Below are 15,245 nucleotides of genomic sequence, written 5' to 3'. Positions count from 1 at the left end.
GATGGTGGATTTGTCGATCGTTGTTGATTATACCTAGGTGGATTTGGCCCTAGAAGTCCCTTTTAAATCGAAGTCCCCCGCGTTGAGTTGTCGTTACTTTATTTTACGTACATTTTATATTTGCATGTTTACGTTCTTGCATGCTTTTAAATTAGGGTTTCTCACCAATCCACTTATTTACGATCGGCTAGATAATATAACGATAATATAATTACACTACTCAGCATTTGAATCTACAAGGTCCCTGTGGATCGATATCCGGAACCACTGTTCTGCAAAATGCGATACCGTATACTTGCGGTAATTTATACGTGAGGAAAACGCGTATCAAGTTTTTGGCGCCGTTGCCGGGGACCAATTTGATTTTATCTATGTTGATAGTGTTACCAATTATCCGAGTATTACTTTAGCCATTTACTTGTTTTATTTTCGATTTTTACCTTGATCTTAACCACTCACTTTGTTTATGCCCAGGCGTCGAAATTTGGAAATCATACCTTACGATCCCGAGATTGAAAGAACATTACGTAGACTAAGGGCCACGCGCAACCAACAAAGTGAACCAATGGCCGAAGATCAAGGAAATCCAGAGCACCTGGCCTTTGAGTACGATCAAGAGCCAGGACGAGATCACGAGCAGCCAAGACCGAACCTGCCACCCGAGCGAACAATGCGAGAATACCGAACTCCAGCTATGAATGAGAACTATTCGGGAATCAGGAAACCGACGATAGCCGCAAATAACTTCGAGCTGAAAACGGGGCTAATCAACATGGTCATGGCGAACCAATTCTCCGGAGCAGCCACTGCGGATCCGAATCTCCATCTTGCCAATTTCTTGGAAATTTGTGACACGATCAAAGTTAACGGCGTTTCTGATGATGCCATTCGGTTGAAGCTATTCTCATTTTCTGTCAGAGACAAAGCGAAGAGTTGGCTTCTGAGTCTCAATCCAGGATCACTCACCTGTTGGGAAGAATTATCACAAGCCTTTCTGGCACGATTCTTTCCACCTTCGAAGACCGCACAACTACGAAGAGATGTAGGCAACTTCAGACAGATGAGCCAAGAGCCGATGCACGAGTCTTGGGAGAGATTCAAGGACTTATTACGACAATGCCCTCAACACGGATTCAACCCGTGGGATCAAATGGAGTTATTCTACAATGGGCTCGATCAACCAGCCCGATCTCTAGTCGATGCTGCTTCAGGTGGATCATTACAAAACAAGACTCCCACAGACGCTCGAGACATTGTCGAGCGAATGTGTGAGAATGCGTACCATTGGCCGTCCGAACGGAGTGGTGTACAAAAGGTGGCCGGAGTCCATCAACTCGAACCTTTAGCCGCAGTTTCAGCACAATTAGCGATCCTATCAAATCAGGTCGCCCAAATTTCAGTTCGAGGGCCACAGACCGAACGAGTAGCAGCAGCAAGTACCTCACAAGCCACAAACGACGATTGGGAGCAGGCACACTTTATGAACCACCGATTCAACAATTTCCGAGGAACCAACAATCAGAACCAAAACCCTACTCATTACCACCCGGGAATTCGGAATCACGAGAACTTCTCCTATGCCAATCCGAAGAATGCTCTACAACCACCTCCCGATTTCAACCATCAAAGAGAGCAACGAGGGCCAACGTATGACGAGCGTCTTCACCGACAAGAACAGGAAATGGAGGGGCTGAAATCAACAATGAAGAACATGGAAAAGCAAATAGGGCAAATCGCCCAATCCATGTCCACAATGGCAAAAGGTGGATTCCCGAGCAATACCGAAGTCAATCCAAAAGAAAGCTGTCAAGCCATAACCACCCGAAGTGGTCTGCAAATGACCGATCCTCCTTATCCGACAGACGAATCACCAAGGCCAGCTGTACAACCGACCCCGGTCGAGCCGGAAATCACCGTTTCAGGGAGTAATACAAAAGAGGCTAGTAAGCCCAATAACATTTCTTTTCCTGATAATCCCCCTCTTTTGGTAACTCCTATTCCTTTTCCAGAAAGACAGAAGAAGAAGAAGTTCAAGGATCAATTGAAGAAGTTCATTGAAAAGATCAAGCAGATTCGAATCAACATCCCTTTTGCAGAAGCCTTGGAGGTAATGCCAAACTACACCAAGTTCATGAGGGAAGTCCTATCCAAGAAAATTCGAATCGAAGAAGACACACCAGTGACACTCACGGCAACTTGCAGTGCCATTCTTCAGTCGAATCTACCACCAAAAATGAAAGATCCAGGGAGTTACACTATTCCTTGTATTATTGGCAATTCCACTTTCGATAAAGCTTTATGTGATTTGGGGGCAAGTATTAATTTGATGCCTATGTCTGTGTTTCTAAAACTGGGCTTAGGAAATTTGAACCGCACTCGCATGACTTTACAGCTAGCTGATCGTTCATTGAAATATCCCGATGGGATTGTAGAAGATGTGCTAGTTAAAGTAGATAAATTCATTTTGCCTGTTGATTTTGTGGTACTTGAAATGCCTGAAGATGATGAAGCACCAATCATTTTAGGTCGTCCATTCTTAGCCACTGGTAAGGCGATGATTGATATGGAATTAGGATCTTTAATGCTTAGGGTAAATGGGGAAGAAGTTGTTTTTAATTTGACAGATGCATTTAAACACTCTGAGCATGTTGAGCATTGCAGTAGAATAGACGTGATCGAGGACTGTGTTTCCTCCTTTTTTGATTTGTATGAATTGTGTGATTCTATTGAGCACTGCATTGTTAATTCTATTGATTTGCATTCTGCCTCCCCCGAAACCCCTATTGAAAATGATGTGCTTGACTGCGTGTTGTTTCTTGAGTGTGCCGAGATTTTAGGCATAGACGAGGTAGGGATCGTCCCCGAGATACCAGTTAGTGTGAAAACGGCCCCCGTACTGGAATTGAAGCAATTACCGGATTATCTTTGTTATGCTTTTCTTGGAGCAGACAAGACTTATCCGGTGATTATTTCTTCTAGTTTGAGCGAGTCCGAAACAAACACACTGCTGGAGGTCCTTAGAGAATATAGGTCAGCTATAGGTTGGTCTATTGAGGATATTAAGGGAATTAGCCCGTCTATTGTTCAACACAAAATTCTAATGGAAGACGTCTATAAACCGAGAGTCCAACCTCAGAGGCGGTTAAACCCGTCAATGAAAGAGGTAGTCAAAAAAGAAGTCTTGAAATTGTTAGGCGCTGGTATGATTTATGCAATTTCTGACAGTCCGTGGGTCAGTCCGGTGCAGGTTGTGCCAAAAAGGGGTGGGATGACGGTTATTGTGAATGACAAAAATGAACTTATTCCGTCTAGAACAGTCACTGGGTGGCGTGTATGCTTCGATTACCGATTATTGAATGCAGCCACTAGAAAAGACCATTTCCCCCTTCCCTTTATCGATCAAATGCTAGACAGGCTAGGAGGTTTCGAGTATTACTGTTTTCTTGATGGTTATTCGGGGTACAATCAAATTTCAATCGCCCCGGAAGACCAAGAGAAAACTACTTTTACTTGCCCCTACGGTACTTTTGCATTTCGTAGGATGCCTTTCGGTTTGTGTAATGCGCCTGCTACCTTTCAACGTTGTATGATGTCTATATTTCACGATATGGTAGAAGAGTTTCTTGAGGTGTTTATGGATGATTTTTCTGTGTTTGGATCGTCTTTCGATCATTGTGTGCACAATCTAGAACTTGTTTTGAAAAGATGTACAGAAACGAACCTTGTTTTAAATTGGGAAAAATGTCATTTTATGGTTCGTGAAGGTATTGTTCTAGGCCACAAGGTCTCGAAAAAGGGTCTTGAGGTGGATAGGGCAAAAATCGAAACGATTGAAAAATTGCCTCCACCGAAGGATGTGAAGGGAGTTAGAAGTTTTTTAGGGCATGCTGGGTTTTACCGTAGATTCATTAAAGATTTTTCGAAAATAGTAAAACCATTATGTCATTTGCTTGAGAAGGAAGCTGTCTTTGATTTTGATTCTGCTTGTTTGCAGGCTTTCACGTTTCTCAAGGAGAAGCTAACCCAATCACCGATTATGATTACTCCCAATTGGGAGGAACCATTCGAGATCATGTGCGATGCGAGCGACTATGCTGTAGGTGCAGTATTGGGACAAAGGAGGGACAAAATCTTCAAAGCCATCTACTATTCGAGTCGTACACTTGACCAGGCACAGAAGAACTATTCAACGACCGAAAAGGAAATGCTTGCTGTCGTTTATGCTGTTGACAAGTTCAGACCGTATATTTTGGGGTCTCAGGTGATCATTTACACCGACCACGCAGCTATTCGTTACTTGTTCGCAAAGAAGGACGCCAAGCCCAGACTCATCAGATGGGTACTCCTACTCCAGGAGTTCGACTTGGAAATCAGAGACAAGAAGGGGAGCGAGAATGTGGTAGCAGATCATCTTTCCAGACTCATACTAGAAGAAGTTCCAGCTGAAGGAAATATTCAGGAATCCTTCCCAGACGAGCAACTGCTCGCCATTAGTACTCACACTCCGTGGTATGCTGATGTGGCCAACTTCTTGGCCAGTGGAATCATTCCTGACGATCTTTCGTATCACCAAAAGAAAAAATTCCTTCACGACAGTCGTTTCTATCTTTGGGACGAGCCATTGCTTTTCAGAACCGGCCCCGATCGTGTCATCCGAAGATGTGTTCCGGAAACAGAAGTACGTGAGATTCTCACACATTGCCACTCTTCACCTTGTGGCGGGCATCACGGGGAATCTCGCACTGCCGCCAAGGTTCTGCAGTCAGGCTTCTTTTGGCCAACCCTTTTCCGAGATAGTTACGAGTTCGTGAAACGGTGTGATCGATGCCAACGAACAGGGAACCTTTCCAACAAAAGCCAAATGCCTTTGAACAACATGCAAGAGGTGGAGCTTTTCGATGTTTGGGGCATAGACTTCATGGGACCATTCCCATCTTCGAACGGGAAGTTATACATTTTGCTTGCCGTGGACTACGTGTCCAAATGGGTCGAAGCGATTGCCACCACCACCAACGATGCTCGTACGGTCCTCAAATTCTTCCACAAGAACATCTTCTCGAGGTTTGGGACACCCAGGGCAATCATTAGCGATGAAGGATCTCACTTCTGCAACAAACTGCTCACTAATCTCACGAACAAGTTGGGAATCCGACACAAAATTGCGCTTGCCTATCATCCGCAGACAAATGGCCTTGCTGAGTTGTCAAACCGAGAAATCAAACAGATTCTGGAGAAGACCGTGAGCACGAACCGAAAAGATTGGGCATTGAAGCTCGATGATGCACTTTGGGCCTATCGAACCGCATTCAAAACACCGATTGGGATGTCTCCGTACAAACTCGTGTATGGGAAAGCGTGCCACCTGCCAGTGGAATTGGAGCACCGAGCTTATTGGGCAGTCAAAAAGCTCAATTTCGATCAAACAGCTACCGGCGATCGTCGATTGCTTCAACTCAACGAAATGGAGGAGTTCAGAAATGATGCTTACGAAAATGCCAAGATTTACAAAGAAAAGACGAAAAAGTGGCATGACAAAAGAATTACGAAGCGAGAGTTCCGGGCAGGTGACCAAGTCCTGCTATTCAATTCTCGGCTACGACTATTTCCGGGAAAGCTCAAGTCCCGTTGGTCGGGACCATTCGTAGTCCTGAGCGCCACCCCACAAGGAGTAATCGAAATACGAGGACGAGACGGTCCGTCGTTCAAAGTGAATGGGCAACGAGTTAAGCATTACTACCCGAATGGTGCTCCCGAGGAAGTGGAGCGTGTCGCACTAATTTTCTCCCAATAAATCCAAAAGAAGTCGAGCCGTCGACTGTAAAACAGGCGCTAAATGGGAGGCAACCCATTGTTGCTCATGTTCTGTCATTTTTCTTTTTTTTCTTGTTTTCGTTTTTATCTTTTTTAGCTTTTTCGTGCATTTTTATATTTTAGGGTTCAGCATCTCTATCTCACCCTCATTTAAAATTTTCGTTTTGGCAGGTTTTAGGCGTCCCAGATCGCGATCCAGGTAAGCCGGATCGCGATCTGGGGTGTTTTTCCAGTGGCAGCGAATTTTGGGCCCGGATCGCGATCCAGGTAAGTCGGATCGCGATCTGGGACGTTTTTCCAGAAGCTGAAATTTTAAGGGCCAGATCGCGATCCAGGTAAGCCGGATCGCGATCTGGGGCCTTTTTCCAGAAGCAGCAAGGTGAGCCTCCAGATCGCGATCCGGGTATTGTGGATCGCGATCTGGGGCCGAAAAACAGCTCAAAAGGCTGAACCCCCCCCCTTTCATTTTCTTATTTCCCCTTTTTCTAATTCCAAACCCTAACCCCTCCCCAATTTCAAAATCTTCAAATTTCTTTCATAAAAGTACATCAATCACACACTTGAACATCACAAATTCACGATTTGCACATTTACTCCAAGAATTTGTGGGTGAATCTTCAAGAAAAGGTAAATTTTCAATCTAATCTTCATTCCTTTCATTTTCTTCAATTCTTTCGAATTTCCCCAAAATTTCATGTTTTTTTCCCCTTGTTTGTTAATTGTGTATGCTAGTACGTGATTTTGTACTTGGTGTTGGGATTCAAAACATGAATTTGCGGGTGAACCAATGTTTAGATATAGGAATTGCCCTATTGTTCTTAATTTCGAACTAAAGGATAAAATAAAGATTTGAATGACTTGGGTTGATTATTTAGCTACCTATTGTTAATTGTGGTGGTAGATTCTCACTTGGGTGTTGTGATTGATGTAGGAGGGATAGGTACCGAACAACCGGTGGAAATCAAAAGGCTTACCAAGTTGGGCACGCCAAGTGTTCGACAAAATTCCCGAACCAACTTCCAAAGGTTTTCGACCCTCCATCTCGCACAAATTCGATCGAAATGACGTCGCCGGCCAAGAAACTCTTAAAGACGGGCGAAACCACCAAAAAAGCCCAACCCAAGGAGAAGGCACCGGCAAAGGGAAAAGCCGCACCGAAGAAAAAGGCGGCTTCTCGAGGTACGGGAAGCCAAGAAGGCACTTCGAGCGCACCACCACCATCTCAAGTGCCGGAGGAGCAACAAACCCCACGCACGGGAAACGTGCAACTTGAGATGGGATCCCGGGCTAATCAACACACCATCCTTGACCGCGTAGTCCTCGAACCGGGAGATGAGCTTTTGTACGTGAACGTCGAGGCAAAAAGGGAATTCATACGTCGCCACAGCCGACCGTTTGTTCCAGAAAGGGAATTAGATCTCGATGGCATGCCAAGAGAGTCGATCTTCGAAAACTTTGATCGCCGACAATGGAAGTACTTGGCCAAACGACCGGAGGACTACAACGAGAATCTAGTGAGGCTCTTCTATGCCAATGCCGGTTTTCACCCGGGGTCGGTGGTCGTTCTTCGAAACCAAGAGGTGCGCTATGACGCTGCTACAATCAACAAGTTTTTCCACCTACCCGAAGTCCCGACCGAGCCGTTTCAACAACTGAAGATGGCAACGACCTATGAGGAGCTGATTCAGACTCTTTGCCCGAGGGGTTCGAAGTGGGAAAAAGGAGAGCACTGGTTTCGTCGGGGAGAACTTTCAAGAGAAGCGAAGGTTTGGATGTACTTCGTCAGTAGCAGGCTAATGCCCACAAAATCGACGGCCAAGACCTATGCCCCACGTCTTACACTGATGTATGCCATAATGAAGAGGACACCTGTGAACGTGGGCGCGATCATACACTCTGAGATCCGACGATGCTTAGGTGATACCTCTCTAGGTCTGATGTTCCCTTCCCTCATCACTACACTGTGTGATCGTGCAGGGGTCCCCACATACGCTGATGACCGGCTCATCAGGTCACCACAGCCGATCTTCCCTTACCACAAGCTCCAGCCAGCGAGTGGACCCCTAGGCGAGGGCGACTCGGACTTACCAGATGCGGGTCCCTCAGGTGTTCATGCGGCTGGACCACAACCAAGGGCCAGAAGAGGCAGACAAGAAGCAGCACCACAGCTCCCGGAGTATGTCGGCCAATGGATGGATGTTATGGAGGAAAACGTGGGATGGTTCAAGAAAATGATAAAGGCCATGGCTGCAGCGCTTCAGTGCAGGACCGATGACATTGTCGAGCCACGGCCGTTCCCACCACGGCCTCGATATGATGGAGCATCAACCTCCGCCGCCGACGAACAAGCACAAGCGGCTGCCACTACACTGGTGACACAGGCCTGGGAGGAGTACGAGCGGGGACGACCGGAAGAGGAGGGAGGAGCCCACGAGGACGATCACGACAACTAGGGGACGTTGTGTTTTCTTTCCCTTTTATTTTTTATTCTGCTTTTGAGCATAGGGACTATGCTAGAATTTAAGTTTGAGGGTGGTGTGTGTTGAACCTGTTTGTTTTTAGTTCGTTTGTTTTGGGATGAGTCGTTGGATTGATATTTCGTTTACGATGTATCTTTGCTAGACTTTGTTTATTTTCTTTTTATTTTATTTATCTTATTTTGATTTGGTCTTTTGCATGCATATCATATAATTTAGTCTCGTTTATGTATTTCGATTTCCGTAATTGTGTTATGTTTGTCACATGCATCTCATTTAGGATCGAGTGTAATTTGCATTTCCGGGTTCTTTTGAAGCAAAGCAATTAATGAATTAGTAGATGGGCTAGTTGATTTTAAAATTGAAATTTTGGATCACCGGCTAATTATAGATGAACCTTCCGACTGCGTTTTTGCAACTTGTGTGGATAGCCTTTCGAATCCTTTCCGATTAAGCTTGAGCGCATTTTTCTGAGGGGTATAATAGCCTGAGGTTTGGGGGGCAGGTTAGAATTGAATTATGTGTTCACGATTTCGAGTTGTTGGCTAGAAGTTCTATCAATGGTCTTTACGTTTTTATTCGATATTGAAAAAAAAAAAAAAAAAAAAAAAAAAAAAAAAAAAAAAAAAAAAAAAAAAAAAAAAAAAAAAAAAAAAAAAAGAAGAAGAAAAAAAAAAAAAAAAAAAAAAAAAAAAAGAAAGTTGTGAGAAAAATCACAATTTATTGTTGTTGTCGTATCATATTGAATAAAAGGACCTACTTATGCCCAACTCGAGTTTTTGAATTTCAGAATCAAAACTTACTTTTCACCCACATTTCTACTCAAAACCCTCGATGATTGTGTTTATTGTTTAATTACGGATTCTTGAGTCTATCTTTCATTTTGGTGTAGAAACAACTAATTGCGTCGGTAGGAAAGTCGAATACCTTAAAGCCGGGGGCCACTCTGAGATTTTAGGTTATCTAGCTCGTTTTATCTTTCGAATTAATTGCAATGCTTTGACCAATCCGGCAACTTTGTGGGTGTGTTGTCTGAAAACCCTCACGAGACACAACTCGTCCTTTGGTGGTACCCAGGGGTTCAACGGCTTGTTGCATACGCTAAATGCAATCGTGTTTCCCTACGTTAGTGGCCTAGTTTAGTTTGTCGTTTTTATTTCATTTTTCGTTTTGATTTACTCGGGACGAGTAAAGATCTAAGTTTGAGGGTGTGATAAGTGTTCGTTTTGCACGATTTTTGCTTATCAAATCTTCGAGTTTTGGTCTTCGTTCGTCCGAGTTTCGGCTTTATTTGTGTATATTATTGCGTTTCTTGTTTTATTTCCTTTTTTAGGTTTTGTTAGCTTTTGTTGCCAAGTCGAAGCCATTTGGAAGCGAAACCGATTTTTTTCAAGCCGAGAAAGTGGTCATTAAGACCCAGATCGCGATCCAGGAAAGCCGGATCGCGATCTGGGGGCAAATTCCAGTAGTGTGCAAAGTTCAGACCCAGATCGCGATCCAGGAAAGTCGGATCGCGATCTGGTGACAAATTCCAGTGGCAGACTAGATTCAGACCCAGATCGCGATCCGCACTTCCTGGATCGCGATCTGGGAGGCGGTTCGCGTTTTTTTTAAAGAAGCCAGATCGCGATCTGGCTTTATTGGATCGCGATCTGGCGCGTTTTTCAAGGCTAGATATTTTAAATTGCAAAGCTTCTTGAGGAAGCTTTGCAATTTACTATAAATAGAAGCAAGCCCTCACTCTTCATTTTTCTTCGACTTTTTACGGTTTTCGACGGTTCTTCGCGGGAATCATCAACGGGGGTTCCGACTTGGGTTTTTCTTACGCAATTTCTTTACGTTTTGTTCTTCATTTCCTTTGTACATTCTTTTGATACTATGTTTGTTATGAACTAAGAACATTTTCTTCTAGGGTAATGAAGCCTTGTATATATTGATTTCGATCGTCATTTCTACTTTCTAATTGTCGTGTTTTGATTTCGTTTATGTTTTCCTGTATTAAATGCTTCTGATTGTGTTGATCAGCTCTCAGACTGATATTAAATAGGAATGAACTCGAGAGAGGATTTCTTGTTTGAAGTTAGGAAAACATAGCCCGGGGTGTGGAAACGGAGACGTGATGCACTTCGGGTAGCCCTTAAGGACTTGACCTAAATGCTCTCTTAATAGCAGGTTCTGAACGGAGACGTCGGACCTGTGGGTAGACTCTAGCTACACTGGAGACGGGGGTTAGAGTATATTAGCGTCTGGGTTAACGAATAGGAACGTGATTTTAGATGGTGGATTTGTCGATCGTTGTTGATTATACCTAGGTGGATTTGGCCCTAGAAGTCCCTTTTAAATCGAAGTCCCCCGCGTTGAGTTGTCGTTACTTTATTTTACGTACATTTTATATTTGCATGTTTACGTTCTTGCATGCTTTTAAATTAGGGTTTCTCACCAATCCACTTATTTACGATCGGCTAGATAATATAACGATAATATAATTACACTACTCAGCATTTGAATCTACAAGGTCCCTGTGGATCGATATCCGGAACCACTGTTCTGCAAAATGCGATACCGTATACTTGCGGTAATTTATACGTGAGGAAAACGCGTATCAATCTACACATAATAATACACACCCATATGTACGTGTGCTTAGTTAATAAACTATTAGTGGGGATATAAATTGACAAGACTAATGATTCAAAAGATAACATGAAAGCTAAGTTAGATTTTGTCTAACAAAAAAATCTGACTCTTTGATTTTAATCCAAAAACAACCTAAAAGATAACATGAATACTATTACTTTACAAGTATTAATTCCATCAAATTCTTAAAACACAAACGTTAATTCAATAATATATCATGAGACCAAAAAGGTTATAATCAATTTTTTTTTTCTTTTTTTTATAATGAGAAATATGTAGCCAATCAGATAGGTGAAATGAGTAACCTTTAACTTTCGTACAATAGCTCGTAAACCACACGAGAGATGTAAAATATTCATTAGGCTAACTATGTGTGATGAACTCATAGAAGAAACCGTTGGCAATAAAATTTAAATTTGAGTCAAGTGACACAAACTTTGTTGCTCTAACTGCCAGTCCACCCCTTATTAACAATAAATAGTCCAGAAATTGTATGTTGTACTTTAGACTCCAGCATACATGTTGATGAAGGACAGAGCAATACTCGACAAACGTGCGATTCTCAGAACTAAACCTCGTACCAAGATGTTCATTCTTCCACTTGCCCTAAAATCATCCATGCAAGTATCATCATCCGTCAAAGCCGCACTAACCCATGTTTGAATATCGTTCATTTGAAGCTCAAATTTCAGCCCCTTACGAGAAAAAAACAACTCTTTAAAGGACTTTTGAAGCTCGTACACAGAGTCACTCACCTCCTCCACACACTCGAGTAGGCCCTCCTTTTCGCCGGGATTCAAGGCCCGATTTCTCGATAAATTTCTCAGTATTTTGTACGTCGATTGTGTGGTGTTGAAGGCGACTAGTAGGGCAGCGGTGGCTAGGGTTTTGGGGTTTGTTTTAATTTTGGTTGAATATTTTGCAAGAGATTTATTGCACAAGTCCGGGTACAAGGTTTTCTTGCACGATTTTTGGATATACTCGGATGCGTGGTACTTTTTCGTCGAAGGCCTAACTATACCCGAAGACGAAACTTGATTTGTGATCATCGATGATAGAAAAATGCATAGAAAAAATAGGTTGCGACACAAATGAAGAATGTTCTTCATGCTTGGGGAAGTTTGAGAAGATTAAGGATTTAAGGTTCCCTATTTATGGAAACTATTTTGACACCAATTTTGTTTAGTGATTTTCATTTATTTATTTATTTATTTTGAAGTGATATTTAGTGTGAGGAATATTCTGGTGAGGATAAGAATTGGACTAGTTCAACTAAGGACTAAGAGAGTGATGTGACCTTGATAGAATTTTCTTCTTGATATTTGGTAAAAACAAATTAATTTTATGAGTGTGTCACAAATTTATTGAATAATTAGATATTGACACAATTCAAGTAACTCTTATATTTTTTATAAGCCAAATTTCATTAATGTTTCCTCATTTTAACATTTGGTTCCACTTTAGTTATTCATGTCTCAATTCTCTCATTTTCATCATTTATCTTTATAATACATTTATCGTCATTCATCTGTGTACAAATTTGTTAATTTTAACGAAATTCTTTTACGAACAGATGAAATATTCCATTGTTAGAATTACTTTTTGATAAATTATGATTTTTTTCAATCAATAACAAAAATTTGTAATTTAAAAATAATATTTGCTACCAAGAAACATATAACTTAAAAACTATTATTTTTACGAAATATCAATTTATATTAAGATAAAAAGAATCATTTTCTTTGTGGATGTATGACTTCAATTAAGAAACGTATTTAAATAATTATAATATGTCATCTACATATATTATCTATCAAAAATTTATTTTTATTTTTTATGATCTTATGTTAATATTTAAGTAACTAATTCAATTATACATGTTTTTTTAGTATTTATTAATTTGTTTATAGTTTATTACAAATAATTATAAAAAATAGAATATTCCATCCAGTAAATAAAATATTATGTTAAAATTAACTAAATTATACACCGAATGATTATATTGAGATATGCTATAGAGTTAAAAGGAATATAATAAGACAATAGATACAAGAAGGACTAAAGTGGAAATAAACAGTAAGATGGAGAATTATTAGTGTGGTTTGACATTTTTATAAACATTCGAAGGAATTCCTACTTAAATCTTTTTACTTAGCTTTTACTTCTTCTGCATGTGTTTACTAACTTAATTAAATTGAAGGGTTTCAATTATAGAGCTAATTAAATATTTGAAAATGCATGGTAAAACTAAATTCATTGGAACAAGTTGAATTGTTTATATAATTTTATTTTTTAATTCTAAATTCTTCCATTCAAATGTAATTTAAGCTAAATAGTTATAGTAATTTTGTTTTGAACGAGACTATCATAAAGAGACACGCATTTTATAATGTTAGGTCTTTAATCTCTCAACAATCAATTTTTTGCAATAAATTGATTACGAAATCAATTCCAAACAAGTTTGTGTCGTGCACGTAATTTAAAATCAAGATTGACAAAAAGTATATTATATGGGCAAATGGCAAAAAGGCACATCACAAGAGACTTAAACGCACATTAATCCGCAAAACAAACAGTCTTTCAAATAAATTCATCCCATGTCTTTAGTCTAAAATACCTTTTATAATATAATTCTTATTAATTCTATCCATAATGTTCTAACTTTTTTAATATTATACATTGACCCTGGATTTAAACAAATATATCACATTAATCCCCAAAATAATAATTTTTTGAAAAAACAATTTTTTTTTTCAGAAAATAATTTTTTTTCTGAATTTTTTTTCCTGCCAGATTCCGGCGTTGACCGCGCGGAGAGCTTTTTTTTTTTTTTGAAAAAAAAAATTTTTCTTAAATTTTTTTCCGGCCGGTCAACCGCCGTTGACAGCTGGTCTCCGACGTTGACTTTTTTTTTTTTTTTTCTTAGAAAAAAATATTTGAATTAATATTACTGTCTTGGCTGTTAAATTACTGTCTCAGACAGTAATATTACTGTTTGGGACAGTAATATTATGAATATTATATTTCCGAACATTAATATTACTAATATTACTATCCCAAACAGTAATATTACTGTCTGAGACAGTAATTTAGCAACCAAGACAGTAATATTAATTAAAATAATTTTTTTAAGAAAAAACAAAATTTCTAAAAAAAAAAAAAGTCAATTAACAGTTAAACTACTGTCTCCGACAGTTAAATAACTACTGGAGACAATAATTTAGCAACGAAGACAATAATATTAATTAAAATATTTTTTTAAGAAAAAAAAGGTCAATTAACAGTTAAAATACTGTCTCCGCAGTTAGATAACTGCTGGAGACAGTAATTTAGCAGCCAACATAGTAATATTAATTAAAATATTTTTTTAAGAAAAAAAAAGAATCAATTAACAGTTAAATTACATTCTCCGACAATTAAATAATTGCTGGAGACACTAATTTAGCAGCCAAAATAGTGATATTAATTAAAATATTTAAAAAAAAAAAGTCAATTAACAGTTAAATTACTGTCTTCAACAATTAAATTATTGTCTCCGACAGTTAAATAACTGCTGGAGACAGTTATTTAACAGCCAAAACAGTAATATTAATTAAAAAAAATTAAGAAAAAAAAAGTCAATTAACAGTTAAATTACTGTCTCCGACAGTTAAATAACTGCTGGAGACTGTAATTTAGCAGCCAAGACAGCAATATTAATTAAAATATTTTTTTAAAGAAAAAAAAATTATAAAAAAAAAAATAAAAATAGGTCAACACTGGAGACCGGCGGTCTCCGGTGGTGGTGGGTCAAAATTAAAATTATGGTTAAAATTGGTTAATTGGTGAAATTAGGTGTAAATCATGAAATTTAAGTTGAATTGAGGGTAATTTTGGTATATGTATAAAAGGATTTTCCTTATTTGTATAAGTTTGAATGAACTGGATTTATTTGAAAGACAAAAAAGTTGGATGTCCCTTTTTTAATTAAATGCTCTTGCCATGTGCCTTTTTGAGATTAACCCATATTATATATATGTATTGCAAACATTTTTTTGCAATAAGTTATTACTGAAGAATTTTTTTAGTTAAAAATAAATAAAATTTGTGTTGAAATCTTATTTCCATGTGATTTGTGGTTATTTGCACAAAAGTGTGGTTTATTGAGTGTGCATATGTAATTGCGAGTCAAAAAAGTAAATACATAAATTTGTGTTTATTATTAATAGGATGATTTTCAGGGTTTTGTAGAATCCCTGATCTACGTATAATAATATATATTCATGTGTATTTGTGTTTAGTGGACAATTATTTATGTAGATCTATAGTTTAAAATCACAT

At 39.4% G+C, this 15,245-nt stretch overlaps 2 protein-coding genes across 2 annotated transcripts; one reads left to right on the top strand and one right to left on the bottom strand.

Annotated features, from left to right (window-relative positions):
• The first annotated feature begins 385 nt into the window (after positions 1-385).
• LOC105954563 (uncharacterized) lies at positions 386-8,476 on the top strand. The gene is made up of 2 exons (XM_088818641.1): positions 386-6,438; positions 6,743-8,476. Exon 1 carries the CDS (start codon positions 467-469, stop codon positions 5,789-5,791), a length of 5,325 nt encoding a protein of 1,774 aa, XP_088674767.1. The 5' UTR covers positions 386-466; the 3' UTR covers positions 5,792-6,438; positions 6,743-8,476.
• A 2,737-nt stretch (positions 8,477-11,213) lies between these two features.
• Positions 11,214-12,110, bottom strand: LOC105969804 (Plant invertase/pectin methylesterase inhibitor superfamily protein). Its single transcript, XM_012994581.2, has one exon. The coding sequence runs from the start codon at positions 12,032-12,034 to the stop codon at positions 11,429-11,431; it is 606 nt and encodes a 201-aa protein (XP_012850035.2). The 5' UTR covers positions 12,035-12,110; the 3' UTR covers positions 11,214-11,428.
• Between the last annotated feature and the right edge of the window lie 3,135 nt (positions 12,111-15,245).

This window comes from Erythranthe guttata, chromosome 1, assembly GCF_056151865.1.
Source record: "Erythranthe guttata isolate IM_541 chromosome 1, IM_541, whole genome shotgun sequence".
Lineage (NCBI taxonomy): Eukaryota > Viridiplantae > Streptophyta > Magnoliopsida > Lamiales > Phrymaceae > Erythranthe > Erythranthe guttata.
The sequence above is the reverse complement of the archived record's forward strand: the minus strand, read 5'-3'. Positions and strand labels throughout refer to the sequence as shown.